Below are 17,705 nucleotides of genomic sequence, written 5' to 3'. Positions count from 1 at the left end.
TAATGCAGTTAATTAATAACTTTAAAAATAATTATTTAAAGCTTAAATTTATAACTTTTATAGTCTTGAAATAAACACTTATAACTTTAAAATTATCACATACAAGTACACAATAGAGCTTTTCATGGGCGAGTTTGGGCAGATAGCAGACCGGATAATGCCTAAAAAATCTACCTGCGGGCTCAAACATTTAAAAGCCCACCCGTATTTGCAAGCATATTTTTTTGTCGCTACCCGCCCATTTTTAAAGCGGGCGGAACCTGCTGGTAGGCGGGTATTTATTATATAAAAATTAAAAATATAATACAAATTATAAAGTTAAGTTTTAATAACAATTCAAATACAATACATTGTCTAAAATACTCCAAATACATAAAAAGTCTCTAAATCCTCAAAATTACATGAATATAAACATTATGTTGGATGATCCAACCAAAGCATTGAATTATCGATTTTTCTTACTATGGAGTACGAAGTTTAGACATATACCTCCTCCAATCATAATAAGTTAAAAGTATCAAAATACTCAAATTACATAAATATTAAAGTGGGTATGGATACTAAGTACTAAAGTTGGATATGTAGTAGTACTAGATAGTAGACTACTAGTTTCGTAATCGATAAAATTAATTATTAATAATTAATATATTAAACTAAGCGGGCGGGCAGATACGCCCATGGGTATTTTTTTGGTGTTGTACCCGCACACTTATCTTGGCGGGCGGGCATTACCCAACCAAATTAAAAAAAAATTTGAAAAATATTGTCCAAGCCCGCCCTTTTTTCAAGCCTGGCAGATTGAGTCTGGCGGGTAGTCCGCCCATAAACAGCTCTAGTAGTCTAGTACACAACCTTAAATAATCAAATTTTAAAATGGCTCGTTATAAGCTATTGCTCATAGATTATAGGTAAATGTTAATTAACTGATGTTGGTATTTGTTTACTTCTACAATAAGTCCGTTAGTTTTTGGGTCAAAACCATCAAAACAGTTAACCGAGTCGAACAAATTCAGGTCAAAACATTGATAACTTAAAAAATGATTGATTATATGAATACGATCATTTTGACTTGCTTTCCCAAGTGTTTCGTATTTAGTACAATGTATTCACTTTTATTTGGAAGCCATAATATTTTTCCATAATTTTTGTAAATTAATATTTGATTAAAACTGTTTGTTAAAATCGTAAAAAGTAAAAATACTTGCATTTTTCTTTTTAGCAAACCACCGATACCACCAAACCATCACCTTCCCAGCCCACTATTCACACCAATAATGCCAACTCGCTAAAAAACGCCTACCAGCCAACGCCAGCTAACCCACCATCTGTCTTCTCATTGCACCACCAAACATCTAAATTGATCTTCATGTCACCGGCGTTAGCCTCCGACATCCAGACACCAGGTACAACCACCCATTGAAGCCTGGCGCTTGGATAACACTCCTGCAATAGCACTATAGCAGATTACTAGTTTGACTGTGGGTGACTTGAATTTCAATAGTGGTAGATTGACTCCCGTTGGGTTGTACATTGTTTTGTATTTGTGGTGATAATGGTGGTGTTGGTGATGGGGATGGTGAAGTTTCTCGTGGCGGTGGTAGTGATGGTAGCATTGAGGGCATATGTAATGATGGTGGATTGAATAATGGTGGTTGTTATTATCAATAATAATAATGATGGTATTGTTAATTAATTAAGTATATAGGGAATAAAATAGGTTTTCTACAAATTAGGACTTTAAGTTCATTAAAATTTAAGGCTTTACTTAGCAACCCTATTTAAAAGTTGTTTACAAATTTTTGTATGAGACGGTCTTATTATGAGATGTGCCCGTTATTTAGGTTAAATAGCCCATTAATAAAATTTTTTAGTATAATGAGTCTTTTATATAGACTCGTCTCACGGTAAGATGGCCTCATACAAGAAGGGCTAAAAAGTCTTGTATTATAGAGTATTTTGAACATGATTAGAACTACCCATACATATAATTAACGGGTCATCAATAGGCCCGACCTGGCCCGTTGTCGATCTTGTCGACATGCATAAGACCCACCCTATCTATAGTTCAAAAGAGTACATTCGCGAAGGGGTCAAAAAGCTAAGTGGGGTACCAAGACCCCTTTATTTGCATCACTTTCCAACTCTACACCATCAACAAATGTTATGTAAGAACAGACAAAGAAAGGAGAGAAAGATTAAAAGTAGATACATAAATATATTTTTAAAATATTATATCTTTCACTTCAACTTCACTTCATCTCTTTCATCATTTATTAACAAACATTTTCTTCTGATTCTCGTTGTTTCCATCAATTATTTCGTGATCTTTATATGTCCATGAGTTCATCACTAATAACTATATACCATTGTCTTCCTTACTAGACTATATACCATAGCAACTCAATATCAAGATGAGACTCAGATTTCATAACCTCGAGATAATCCTTTTAACTACCTGAGATATATACACTTCTAACCAAAAGGCTCTCAATTTTCATAACCTTGAGGTGATGCTTTAACCATTAGTGATATCCACACTTCTATCCAAAAGGCTCTCAATTTTCATAATCTTAAGATCATGCTTTAACCTAAATACACTTCTATTTAAAAGGGCTCTCGATTTTCATAACTTGGTGTTGATGCTCTAACTATCTGAAATATCCACACTTACACCCAAAAGGCTCTCTATTTTCATATTCTCGAGTATTGCTCTAACCATCTCAAATATCCACACTTCCACCCAAAAAATTCTCAATTTTCATAACCTCAAGATATTTTTTTAACCATATGAGATATCTACACTTCTAACCAGAAGACATAGATTTAAACTCATTATAGACATTGCATTTTTAATAACCTCTTCTCTTTCCCCTCCACTAACCCACCCTCTCTAGCTGCCACTCCCTAAATCCATACAAGATCAATTATGTCGTGTGAAAGAGCGTCACTTATCCTGAATTAATACGAACATTTTAACTTAAATTTTTGATTGAGTTGATTTTTAGACTTTGGTATAATATATATCATGTATATGTCACATATTTCCTATACATAATTATTTAGTCGAAAAGATGAACGTGTCAAGAGAGGAGCTACCAAAACCAATGGACGGGCTACATCAGGCCGGGCCGCCGCCGTTTCTTACAAAGACATATGATTTAGTTGAAGAAACAAGCACAAATAATATAATTTCATGGAGCAAAGGAAATAATAGTTTTATTGTTTGGGATCCTCAAAGCTTTTCCATCAATCTTCTTCCCAAATATTTCAAGCATAACAATTTCTCCAGTTTTGTCAGGCAGCTTAATACTTATGTGAGTTCTTTTTAATATTAAAGTAATTTATAGTGAATTTTTTAATTATATTGATATTGACTACATGCTTTTTTATTTAATATTTGATGATTCATAATATGAAGTTGTTGTAGAAAAAAATATTATTTTAGATGATTGGAGTTAGAGTATATTATTGGTTAATTTTGGCAATTTTCTATTATAAAGTGCAATATTGGCTCTCCAAAGAGTAATTTATTATCTTCCATTATGTATCTAAATGATTTTTTTTTATAAATTTCAACTATCTTAATGCAAATCTTCTAGTGTTTACAAGAATTGTATATCCCCAACTCTTTGCTATCTATTCAAATAAAATACACCTAACTATCATGTATTAAAGTTGTATTGTAGAAATAAATTATCATTATTTTTTGGGAAAAATTACCTGAATAATACAACTTTTTACTTATTTGTCTACGATAATACCAACTTTTGATTAACAATAAATAATACTAACTTAAGGAGTGTTTTCCTAGAATATACTTAACATATTAAAAATCAAACTATAGGAGATTATATGATAAAACGATTTAGTAAATTAATTAATAAACTAAAGTTAATATTATTTTAGGAAAAAACCCCCTAAATTGGTATTATTCATGGTTAATCAAAAATTAGTATTATTGTAAGAAACCTAACAAAAGATTGTATTATTCATGGTAATTTTTCCTATTTTTTATCGGTTTGAAAAATATTTAATTATGATTCATGAAATCCCAAAATTTAGGTTAATATTGAGCTAATCTAAGATAATTCAGTGTGCTTTGAGTGAATGAGGAATAATTGAGTTTATTAATATTATTTTTTTTTCTCAGTTGAGAATTAAGACTATTATTATAATAAGTTGAAAATTAAGAATTATGAATTGAATTAAGGATGGAAGGTGTTTTCCTAAAATCAACATATATACCTCATTTGAGCTTTCAAATGGCACATTACTAATTCCCATTACATTGATGAAATGTTTTAAAGGGTGTAAGTTCAACCGATCAGGTTCGTTTATGAGATTTTGGCAATTTATGTGCGTACTTATAACATCAAATTTGATAATAGTATAATATTTTATTATCCTAATATTATTTAGTATCTCCCATTTATAAAAGACACTTAATGACAAATAAAAATAGAATGAAAAATTAGAGCCTATGAAAAGTTTAATAATGAACTTTAGATATTATATTGGTTTGAATAATTTTATTATACAATTTAAAAAAACTTTAATTTGTTAGCGTTTTTAGACGCAAAATCCAGGATAGTTTGTGTACATTTATGATCAACTAATACTTATATATTCTTCTTCATATTATATAAGAAAATAGAATTCATAATTTTTATGTTGGGGTCAAATGTAAATATCCCTCCCAATCTACTGCAGATACGGCCCTGAACCCAATGTAGGCAAGGATTATTTATTTCGCACTCTTATTGACTATGTGTAGAAATAAATTAGAGTTACTTTTGTGAGATACATTCTTTCGTTGAGACAAACTCAAAGTAAAAAGTTTATATACTAATAATTTATATTATTAGACTATTTAATCCATATATAAGTCACGTTTGTATCTACAGGGCTTTAGAAAGGTAGATCCAGACAAATGGGAGTTTGCAAATGAGTTATTCCTAAAGGGGCAAAAACATCTCTTGAAGAACATAAGAAGGAGAAAAGCATCATCCCAAAATGTTGCACCAACCCAAAACTTGGAGTCATCATGTCTTGAGTTGGGTACATTTGGATTAGATGCAGAGATAGACAGACTTAGAAGAGACAAACAAGTACTTATGGCTGAACTAGTGAAGCTAAGACAACATCAACAAAACACTAAATCTTATCTTCAACTTATGGAGTTGAAACTTAAAAGAACCGAGCAAAAACAACAACAAATGATGAATTTCTTGGCTCGTGCTATTCAAAGTCCTGATTTCTTACACCAATTGGTTCACAAGAAGGAAAGAAGGAAAGAGCTTGTTGAAGCTATTTCTAAGAAACGTCGTAGACCTATCGAACAAGGTCCCACAAGTACTTGTAGTACTGTTTTTGCGGTAATTCTATAGTGCTTGACTGTCATTACAAAAGTGCAATTTTGTTAATTAGAGTATATAATATATCATAGGCCTCTTCTATAAGCTTAAGCTTTTGGTTGAGTTTCATGGTATCAGAGCCAGTGTAACAAGAGTTTACGACTCATGGTTTCCAAGCTCAACTAACCATCATCTAAAATGGATATTTAGCGCCATATATGGGGAGGGCTTATGTTGCATCAACACTTCTAGCCCAAAGTTCTCTCGTGTGAGATGCGTGGTAAAGTATAAAACATATCTTAAAACCTCAACAATAAGTTTAAGTTTTTGGTTGAGTTGGTTCCTTGACAAATTTCAACACTTAATTGTTATATTATGAAACCTAAGTCATTATTTTTTCTATTAATTACAAAAGATATTTTGAATATCATATATGTGTTGAGGCTGCAATTATTGATTTAAACTTTTAGTTGAATTGATTTCTTAACATAATGATGCAATCTAAATCATTAGTTTAACTATTATCAAATCTAAGTCATTAAGTTTTTAATATTTAAAAATTTGTGAAAAAGGAACAAAACATTTAAATACAACAATGACTTTTAAAATTTGTATTTTAACCCAAACTAATTATTATAAAGTTTGATATTAATTAATGAAATTATTCTCCCCTCAATATACAATCAACTATCTATTAACTCAATGTAAATTGTTGTGCGACAGCGGAAACAAGGTCGATGAACAATAATGAAACAATAAGAAATTCAATGCAAACAATAAGCCAATGACACAAGATATTTAACGTGGTTCATTATCAATGTGATAGCTATGTCCACCGGCACCGAGATCAAATAATTTCACTATGATCGCAAAGAATTTACAAGATGAATTACAATCACACTCACAAATTATAAGGGCTCTCTTGTGATCTCTCTCAATTTGTGAATCATTCACCCTAGCACTAATAAGAGGGTGTTTATATAGTAAACCCTTCGTAAAAGATACTTGGGCATGGAAGTATCCACAAATAACCGGCCACAAATAAAGGTAACCTTCAAAAACCCATGAAAAAACAAGATCCGCAAAAATCACAAAGTGGGTCGCGAGCCGTACAATTACTCGTGGGCCGCGACTTGATAAAAACCACAAAACAAAAACTTTCTACTTTTAACTCGCGAGCCGTGCATATGGTCGCAAGCCATGACGTTCTTGGCATCTAGATCCCGTGTTCGAGGCACACTAACAACAATCTCCACCTTGACGAGAACTCGTAGTCAGCAAATGATCTCATCAATACATAGTGAACATATCTTAAGCCAAAACCCGATGCAAGGCTCATGAATAAGCCGTACATCCTGATAAGTCTTCAACCAAGACTCCTCCCGACAAGTCTTTAACCAAGACCCATCACATACTCGTCACCAAGTATAACAACTCATAATGCTCCACCTGCATCACAAGCCCCGGGCAAGCTCCATCTTAAGGCCAACATGCCTACAACAGGAGCTCCCTAACACCACCCCTAAGGGCCTACTACATCACATAGTAATCAATATTTAGCAAGTCTAAGCAATGTTTAAACTTACTAAATGGAACAGACTTAGTAAAGAAATCAGTTGGGTTGTCAGCGGTCCTGATCTTCTTTACCTTTACCCTCTTGTCAGTTTGCAAGAAATGATACCTGACATCAATGTGCTTGGTCCGATCATGGTGTACTTGGTCTTTAGCTAAGCAAATGGCACTTAGACTATAACAATACACCGTAGCAAAATCTTGTGTAATAACCAGTTCACCTACAAGGCCTTTAAGCCATATAGACTCCTTAGCTGCAGAAGTTAAAGCCATGTACTCAGCTTCAGTAGTAGACAGCGTAACCAAAGACTGCAATGTAGACTTCCAACTAACCATAGAGCCACCCAAAGTAAACACATACCCCGTTACCGACCTCCTGGTATCCACATCAACTGCATAATCAAAATCACTATACCCGATTACCAAACACTTCTTACCATTCCCATACACAAGACCAATATCAGTTGTCCCTCTCAAATAGCAAAAAATCATTTTCACTTCCTGCCAGTGCTCTTTCCCAGGTCGAGCCATGAACCTACTCACAACACTAACAACATGCTCAATATCCGACCTAGTACAGAGCATAGCATACATCAAACAACCAACTGCGTTGGCATAAGGGACCCTAAACATATACGCCAACTCCTCCTTAGTTTGAGGTGACATAGACAAAGACAATTTGCAGCTCACAGATGTTGGTGTACTTATAGGCTTCGATTTCTCCATCCCAAAACGAGACAAAATCTTTTCGATGTAACTTTTCTGAGTTAAGAAAAGTTTACCCCTAGCCCGATCCCTATAGATTTCTATACCCAAAATCTTCTTAGCTGGACCCAAATCTTTCATGTCAAATTCCGAGCTAAGCAACTCTTTAAGTCTTGCAACATCAGATTTATTCTTTGTGGCAACAAGCATGTCATCAACATATAATAGCAGATAAATCACAAAACCATTATCTAGCTTACTATGATACACACAGCAATCATACGAGTTCCTATCAAAACCATTCAAAACCATAAAAGAATCAAACCTCTTATACCACCGCCGAGGGGATTCCTTAAGTCCATACAATGACTTTAGCAATCTGCATACATAGTGCTCTTTCCCTGAAATCTCGAATCCCTCAGGCTGCTTCATCAAAATCTCCTCCTCTAAATCACCATGGAGGAAAGCCGTCTTGACATCCAGCTGCTCCAGCTCAAGGTTATAATATGCTACAATTGACAACAGCACACGAATAGAAGTATGTCGAACCACCGGTGAGAATATCTCCACAAAGTCAACCCCTTCTACCTGACTGAACCCCACTGCAACTAGCCTAGCCATAAAAATGAACTTTCTCAGATTCAGATGACTCTTCTTTCTTCTTAAAAATCCACTTGCACCCTACAAGCTTCCTCCCCTATTGTACCTTCACAAGTTCCCACACTCTGTTCTTGTAAAAAAACTGCATCTCTTCACCCATTGTAGCAAGCCATTGCGCCGACTCACTACAACTAATTGTCTATTTATACGTGGCAGGTTCATATGACTCTACATCATCAGCTACACTCAATGCATGACCAGTCAAATTCTCAACAAAGCAATTTCTTCCTTCCATCTCTTCAATCAACCTAATAGGCTTCTTGATAACTCGTTTAGGTCTCTCAAGAATTGTGTCAAATTGACTAGATGACCCCTGATTAGACTGCTCCACCTCCTCCCCAGAGTTAGGAGAAGATGGAACAACCTCAGGTTCAGGAGTACCCGGCACTGGAACCTCAGCATTATCATCAATAAATTGCACTCGAGGTAAATCAGTAATGGATGACTGATGTACCTCAAGCACCCCATCTGTCTGTAGTATGTTCTCCCCTTCCTTCCCTAAATCAGAAGACTCCGAGCTCTTCTTGGAATACATGGTGCTCTCATCAAAAGTGACATCCCTATTAAGAATGACTCAACCCTCCGAAGGTGAATAGATCCTAAGCCTCTTCACACCATCACTTTATCCAAAAAAACACCCCATCTTGGCTCGTGGATCTAGCTTACCCTCACTAACATGATAATAAGCAACACAGCCAAAAATCTTCAGATTAGAGAAATTAGGTAACCTACCACTCTAGATCTCAAACGGGATTTTTGAGTCAATGCCCGAATGAGGACCCCTGTTGATGATATAACAAGCTGTCATCACAGCTTCACTCCAATACCTCCTCCCAAGCCCTGCATTAGAGAGCATACATCGAACTCTCTCAAGCTGTGTCTGATTAACCTGCTCTGCAACACCGTTCTGCTGTGGTGTCATCCTGATGGTATGATACCGACCAATACCCTCATCTGCACAGAACTGATTAAACTCCTCTTTGTAAAACTCTAGCCCATTGTCTGTTCGTAGTTTCTTGATCTTCCTACCCTGTCGATTCTCCACCAAAGCTTTCCATTGCTTAAAAGCTTTGAAGACCTCATCCTTTGACTAAGCAACCAATGCCATGTGTATCGAGACTTGTCATCTAAAAATGACAAAAAATAGCGAAAACCTCCATACCTTCAACCCTAGATGGACCCCAGCAATCTGAAGACACTGATAAGACACTGATGCGCAAACCGCAGAACTAGACAGTGTGACACCCTCAAAGACATAGAGGGTGTTCTTCTTGATACCCTTAAGTACCAACTCCGAACCTCGACAAATGGAAAGCTCCCCATTTGAAAACACTTCATTATATCCCAAATCATCGAAGGTACCCAATGAAATCAGATTTTTCCCCAAAGCAGGGACATGCCGCACCCTAGTCAATGTCAACTTTCGCCCATCACTAGTCCTCAATCTCATGGACCCAATACTCGTAATCTTATAAGGTGCATTGTTACCTATAATAACTTTACCCCCATTGCAAGACTCATATGTGTCAAACCAATCTCGATGCGGACTGATATGGAATGAACATCCCGAATCTAGAACCCAATCATCAGAAAGATCCCCAGACTAATGCCAAGTCTTCTTCCAAATTATAGTTCTCCTTAATTTTTTCCTCAACTACAACAGCTTGGGACTTGTCCTTCCTCACAAGACAATTCCCCACAATCCTACCAGATCCCTCATTGTCGTTTCCAACACTCGACCTAGTATTGTTGACCTTGTTAACCCCCTTCTTCTTTTTAGATTTCCTGGACTTAACAAATTAACAACCCACTGCCACTCTCTTCATTATCACCTATAGCCTTCTAACAAAGTTCCCTAATATAAAGTGTTGCCTTCACTTCTTTTATGGTCAGTGAGTCCTTACCAACAACAAAAGACTCAAAAAAATTCTCATAGCTAGACGGTAGAGACACAAGTAAAATCAACGTAGCATCCTCATCATCTATTTTAACATCTAACTTACGCAAATCCAGTAAAGTAGAGTTAAGTTTTTCAAGATGTTCCCATAAAGGAGTATCTGACTGCATTCGGAGGCTGAACAACCGCGGCTTCAGCAATAATTTTTTGGTTAGCGACTTAGTCATATACAATGACTCCAATTTCATTCATAATTCCGCCGTTGTAGCCTGATCAGCAACCTCCGTGATGATATGATCATCCAAACTTAGCAAAATGGTAGAATGAGCCCTTTCCTCCATTACTGCTAATTGCCCGTCAGTTAATCCATCTTTCGACCCCGCAGTAGTAGTTTTTGGAGCCAACGGACGCCAGATTTGCTGCTGTTTCAACCGAGCCTTTATCTTTATTTGCCATAGCCCGAAACTATTTTGCCTGGTAAATTTCTCCATTCGTATTGTAGAATCTCCAGCCATTGTTTCACTCAAAAACTCTCCAAGGACATAAACCTGAGCTCTGATACCAATTGTTGTGCGACAGCGGAAGAAAGGTCAATGAACAATAAAGAAACAATAAGAAATTCAATGCAAACAATAAGAAAATGATACAAGAGATTTAACATGGTTCACTATCAATGTGATAGCTACGTCCACCGGCACCGAGATCAAATAATTTCACTATGATCGCAAAAAATTTACAAGATGAATTACAATTACACTCACAAATTATAATGGCTCTCTTGTAATCTCTCTCAATTTGTGAATCATTCACCCTAGCACTAATAAGAGGGTGTTTATATAGTAAACCCTTCGTAAAAGATACTTGGGCATCAAAGTATCCAAATAACCGGCCACAAATAAAGGTAACCGTCAAAAACCCACGAAAAAACAAGATCCGCAAAAATCGCAAAGTGAGTCGCGAGCTGTACAATTACTCGCGGGCCGCGACTTGAAAAAACACAAAATAGAAACTTTCTGCTTTTAATTCGCGAGCCGCGACGTTCTTAGCATCTAGATCCTGTGTTCGAGGCACACTAATAACATAAACCAATGTATTATGATTGTATTATTTTATAATTGATAGTTAGCGTATTTTGAATAAAATGAACAAATTAATATTTTTTTGGGTTTATAATATCAAATTTTTCCAAATAAACTCTTAGTAGTTAGTAATCACCAATAATATCAAGCTTATATTAGAGTTTAATTATATGATTTTGTATTTCATTAAATCTATTATAGTGTTTGACTTTAAAATCGAAACTAAAAGATTAATACATTTTCAGGTTAAGAAAGAGTCGGTTGATTTCAATGATGTGCCAGAGTTTGAAGATTCGAGCTTAGATATACTTGGAATGGAAATGCAAGGAGCTATTGAAGATAATATTATCAATGTACCTCAATTTGAAGATTCAAACTTAGATGTTCTTGGGATGGAAATGCAAAGATCAAGTGAAGAGGACATTGTAAATGTTCCTACGTTTGAAGATTCAAACTTAGATGTACTTGGAATGGATAAGAGTGAAGATTTACTAATTGAGGGATATGAAGAAATGGGGAGATCATTAGAAATAACAACACTTGATGGATTTTGGGATGATTTATTAGAAAAAAAACTAGAAGAAGATCTGGGTGGATTGTTGAATGTTAATGATGAAGAATCTCTTGAAGAGGAAGATGTAGACTTGCTTGTTGAAAGGCTTGGTGAATTGGGTTCTAAGCCACCTTACTAGATATTACCTATGTTTCATTATACTTGTTAATGATAGTGACATTTTTTCGCTCAAATGTCACAATCAGATACAAGTAATTCTGAACGGAGAAAGTATATACTCAACAAATAATTTTTATTGCTCTATTATTTGATCTAGTGTGCTTGCTAACTAGTTTTATAGATCATGATGATGTTATTAAGGGTCTAAAAAGCAGACTAAAAAATAAATTTTTTGTATTTAAGGATAAAACTGTGTTTATTATTTATCTCCGAATCCTAATTAGCTAAAAGCTTTATTGTAGTCACCTAATGAGATTGACGAGAGTCATCAAGGGTAAAAAGTAAGTGTTCTAACACATCTTGTTTTAGCATCCTCAATTCGCCTAAGGGGATAAGTTACCAGCATAATGACAACAATTACATTATCACATAAATATATAGAACATTATACCTCATTGTGCTCATGCAGCTTATTATTGCAACAGTAAAATTGTTCTAACAACTTGGAAAAAATATATACTTCATTAAATTTACATAAAAGGACTTTAAACTTTTTCATATTTTAATTAAAATTATAGAAATATTTGTTAGAGTATATAGCTGATGGTTGAGGCCCTATGATATGTTATATATTCTAACAATACCATGTCAAAGAACCAACTCAACCAAAAGTTTAAGCTGATGATTGAGACCTTATGATATGTTATATATTCTAACAATATTTGATAGTCTATCATACTATTAAAATTCCAATCTGCATCTAATATGGTACATACACAATGAAGAAATTGTATATTTTTCATCGAGTGTACTTGTTATGGAGAAAAAAATATATTTAATTATCTTACCAGAAACAAACTCTAATATGTATACTAATTATAACATTAGCTCAAGATTCTCATTGGAGTAAGTAAGGAGTATATACTAAGGATAAACTATGTGTAGTTCATTCTTAGTTTTACAATGTAGAACTTGTAATAGCTGGCCCATCAGATTGCCGATGATTACTTATCAAAATTGTAGATTTTCTCACAGATTGATACAAGTTTTTTCGGTGTATTTGGAAAAACTTACCAAGAGGTCTCACATCCTAATCGAGAATGTTCTCCACTAATCAAGCTTAACCATAGAGTTCGTAGCAAATGAACTCCCTTGAAAAGAAAATACACCTTGTTTAATATGACGAACAATCTATCAATCTTTTTTTAAGCTTAACTTAGGATAACATCATATTATTAAATTCATATAAAAATATTGTGTGAATGTAATCTTGTATTAGATATTAAGAAAACGGCTCTTAAAATTCTCCTAATCAGGTTTAAAACCCTAAAAATAGTACACCCAATTCATAAATAATGGCATAATGACGGATTCAAAAAAAAGTTCACAACAAGAGGAGTACTTAATTAACTTTAAATTTGGATTAGTTAAGATAGTAAAAGCTAAATATACTGTATTATCGTTGATTATTTTAAAAGTTGATATAAACTTTTTGACCAATATAATATAATATATTATATTGTTGTTTATGTGCCTAATTAATTAATTAGCTTCGAACTAGATACTTCTTAAATGATGTAGTTTTCTTTTGATAAACACTTAACTTTATACTCATTAGTTGTTTATTAGTCACCCAACCATGAGATGCTTGGTATCGACTAGAGATGTTCAATAGCACAGGTCGACTCAATGGGTCAAGGATCGGATCACATTTTAATGGGTTAAGGATCGGGTCACATTTTAACAGGTTATTAGTGGGTCGAGTTAATAACGGGGCCGTTTATTAACGGGCCTTGGTGTAAAGGGTAGGGTCGGGCGGCTGGGTTGGATAATTATAGGTATGAATTGTGAAAAATATTTACTATTTTTTTTTAATATTTTTAAATGATATTATTCTATACATAAGTGGGTCGACCCAACGGGCCATAAAATATAATAAAAAAATGTTTTATGAACTTTTTTAAAACGGGTCAAAGTGGGTCGGATTTAAACGGACTTTGAACCGCCCCAGCCCATTTAACATTTGACATGACCCACCCCGACCTGACCCTTTTAAATTTTGCCACAACATGGGGCGTTGAACACCTCTAGTGTGGACCCAACTTATTAATCTTTAGTAGAGATAAATTAAATATCCATCTAAATTAACAATAAAGAAGATTAAAATTAACTTAAATTCGATTTAATATAGTAATTTTAATATTTAACTTGATTCGACCTTAAATCTGAATTGAGACTAATTATAAATCGACCTTGACGTTGAATTGAACGTAAAAGATGAAAACTCTACCTCTAAAAGATAAACAGATCTAACACTTAACTGTGCTATCTTTGAAAAGACGACATTTGTGATTGAAATATTGTGAATTTTTTGTGTATAACCTAAATCGATCTTAAACTAATAAATTATTCTTAAATTATCCCGAATTATATAAAACCCGGCCCATAAAGTTTGGGCAGACATGTGAACCGACACATATCTAGTCCAAGTTTACAAAAATCTAAGCTTGAACAAAAACTAATTATGGTCTAAACTGACTATTTTAGTTTTGTTTAGTCCATGTGCAAATTAGTTAACTTCAATTCAATGATAAATATATTTTACTTTAGCTAGGTCAATGTTAAATCATGTTCTAGTTCAGTTCAATACTTATAATTTTGTACTTAATTTCATCACTTTTTTTCTATATTAAAATAATTATAACTCATTTTAGCTCAACTTCTGTCGATTTTTATCGACTGGCCAATAATAATAATTTTCAATAATTTTTTTTCATAAAAAAAAATTAATTCTTTTTATAGAAACCTTTCTAATAAAAGAACTAAATTAATGCTTGTAAGGCTTAAACAAAGAAATACAAATTTAAAATACAAAAAATTAATTAAAATTATAGTGATTCCAACTAAAAATAATGAAATGGAATATAACTGAAAAAACCTACAATATTGGAAAAATAAGTCAAAATTATAGTTGGTTAAATTATTTTCATGGTCATTATATAACCCATCGACTTTCTCTCGTTTTCAGATCGATTTCGAGTTGAATGAAAAATTTCACGTATCTATGTACATCCGAATGAGGATATTTTTGTCTTTGAAGATAATGTTTGAGAAAATGATTTCTACCGATCATCCTCCTTAGACACAAATCAAGAGAATTCATATGAAGTAATACCAATATGTCGTATCAAAATACAATATATATATATATATATATATATATATATATATATATATATATATATATATATATATATATATATATATATATATATATATATAATACTATTTGAGTATATAACATATTTTAGGATCTCAACCCTTCGCTTGAGCTTTTGGTTGAGTTGGTTCCTTAAAATGGTATCAGAAGCTGGTGTGACAAGAGATCCCGGGTTTAAATCTCAACCACTCCTTATTTAAAGTGGAATAGTCAATACATGTGCAAATCTACACTTCTAGTCCAATGGGCTCTCGTGTAAGAGAACATGTTAGAGTATATAACATATGGTGTTGGTTCCTTGACAAATAAATACATTTTTCATCTCAAAAATTTACATATATGCATTTTGGGAGGATGAGAAGGTAGTTCCAATGTCCAGCCAAACAAATTTGAGCATATTTGGGCTGTAATAATGAGTTCACATTTTTGCCCAACATACATTTTGGGTTGTGATTCGTATAATTTACGTAGAATATGCAATATTGGGCGACAATAAAGCGTTGGCACATGGTTAGAAAAGAGTCTCATAGATTTTAGGTTGTCAATCGTTTAATCTATGGGAGACAACTTTTCTTTTTGACTCCCATATTTCATGTATGTGCCACAATTTTTTGTTGCTTGCTTTTATCGCCTAAAATTCATTTAAATCGCTACTTAGTGTTAGTGGTATGTTAGTCATTATCAGGGGTGTTCAAGAGGTCCGATAAGGGCCCTTTATAATTAAAATGGGCAAATGGATCATGCTTTCAAAGCCCTATCCGACCTATTTTTACTACTATAAATTATTTCAATCTTCACTGATCAATTTATAATAATTAAACTATTAATTTTAATAATTAAATTGAAAAAATATTAATAATTCTATTGACATTATCATTTATAATATCTAAATTATACATTAATTATGCTATTTACAAAGGCTCATTTTCAGCCCTTATTGAGTCTTTTTATAGCCTGCTCCAGTTTAATTACAGTATAGTCCATAGCCCATTAAACACCGCTAGTCAATACCAACAGTTACAGTTTTTTTAAAGGTAAAATTGCAAATCAGAGTAGTGGTTTTTTATTTTTAAATCGGGTAGTGGTTTCTTAAGTGGACGGTAGCAGAATTGTTTTCTCTTTTGATTTAACTTTAGAATTATTTGTTTGGGGACTATTTTGGGGAATTAAATTTGCTTCAACACCAGAGAAATAAAATATTACATTTTATGAAAATTTACACTATAAATTATCTTCATAAGTACCATTTAATCTCAATGACCAGACCATAACACTCAAGCTCCCTCAGCAATAGCATTCAAGTCTATTATTGGGCTTTTGACCCAAAATACGATTAATTTAGCTTTAGCTTAATAAGCAATTAAAATTGAGTTAAATTTTAATTAGCTGGTTACTAATAATTTTTGAACATGTCAACTTATTTAAAAAATGATTTCATAAAATCATATAAAATCAAAAAAATTTCTAACAAGATAATACCAACTTAAACTCAAATCGATTCCAACATGATCAATTACAAGATAGTGTTTGAATATATATAATTAGGGAGAAGATATAATTAGGGAGATTTATTTTATTTGTAATTATTCTCTTTATTCTGTCTTGATTTATTTCCTAGAATAGTTCTATCATAGTTGTATAAATTAGAGCTTTCTCTCTCATTATAAATTAATATAAACAGTATTCAAAATCTCAAACTTTGTCTTAATCTTTATTTCCGCATTATTAGTCTTTTTATATACCACTAAACATGACTTAAACTGCTACTTATCAAATTATAAAATTTTTTATAATTATCATTTTAATCACATTATTTAACTAACAACCACTTAAACTATTACATCAAATACGTCCAAAAAGAAAAATAATAAAAAGGGATCCATATTTCAAGTTTCCTTTGAGAACAATAAGAATGAAAATGGATTCATGCACCCAACAATTAAATGGACTCTAAAACTGTAAAGCTCTGACTATCTTTATCCGAGTCCTTTTCTCTGTCTACAACAATAAACCACCGGCCTTACCCACAGCACGTGATCCATAAACCTCCGCTCCTTTATCTGTATGTGAACTTTCTACATTTAAATCATTCATGGAAAATAATATATTTCTATTGCTTATATTTGTGATATATTGTTTCTTGATGGAATAAGTTCAAAATAAAAAGTCTATATATCAATTATTTATATTACTTAGACTATTTAGCTTATATATAGTTAATATTGCGCGTCACATAGTGAAACCGTCTCATATAAGAATTTGTCGCATTATTTTGACAAAAAGTAATTATGTAAATATCCATTTTGCCCAAACTTTAACTTTTATACTTAAGTTTTAGAGGTTATAATAGTCTTTTTAATACTAATTTTTTTAATTCTTTTACAAAACCTTTGTATAGAGAGTAAACAGTCTGTCTCGTATGAGTCTGTCTTCTTGTATGAGTCTGTCTCACGGTAAGACCGGTTCATACAATAATTTGTAAAGAGTAAAATATAATAAAAATAGGAGTTTATAAAGTAAAATATCACTTCAATATCTGAGAAAA

General features: G+C 33.1%; 1 protein-coding gene across 1 annotated transcript; it reads left to right on the top strand.

Moving 5' to 3' along the window:
* Nucleotides 1–2,285: 2,285 nt before the first annotated feature.
* On the top strand, nt 2,286–12,268 carry LOC130803127 (heat stress transcription factor A-6b-like). The gene is made up of 3 exons (XM_057667313.1): nt 2,286–3,314; nt 4,905–5,375; nt 11,513–12,268. Exons 1-3 carry the CDS (start codon nt 3,072–3,074, stop codon nt 11,957–11,959), a joined length of 1,161 nt encoding a protein of 386 aa, XP_057523296.1. The 5' UTR covers nt 2,286–3,071; the 3' UTR covers nt 11,960–12,268.
* The last annotated feature ends 5,437 nt before the right edge of the window (nt 12,269–17,705 follow it).

Source organism: Amaranthus tricolor, chromosome 16 (assembly GCF_026212465.1).
Source record: "Amaranthus tricolor cultivar Red isolate AtriRed21 chromosome 16, ASM2621246v1, whole genome shotgun sequence".
Lineage (NCBI taxonomy): Eukaryota > Viridiplantae > Streptophyta > Magnoliopsida > Caryophyllales > Amaranthaceae > Amaranthus > Amaranthus tricolor.
This window is presented reverse-complemented; position numbering and strand designations above follow the sequence as displayed.

Bases quoted from the DNA above. Each gene is read 5' to 3' on its own strand.
- LOC130803127 (XM_057667313.1), top strand. From the start codon at position 3,072: ATGAACGTGTCAAGAGAGGAGCTACCAAAACCAATGGACGGGCTACAT. The intron at 3,315-4,904 runs GTGAGTTCTTTT...TTGTATCTACAG, and splicing joins TCAGGCAGCTTAATACTTAT to GGCTTTAGAAAGGTAGATCC. The intron at 5,376-11,512 runs GTAATTCTATAG...ATACATTTTCAG, and splicing joins CTTGTAGTACTGTTTTTGCG to GTTAAGAAAGAGTCGGTTGA.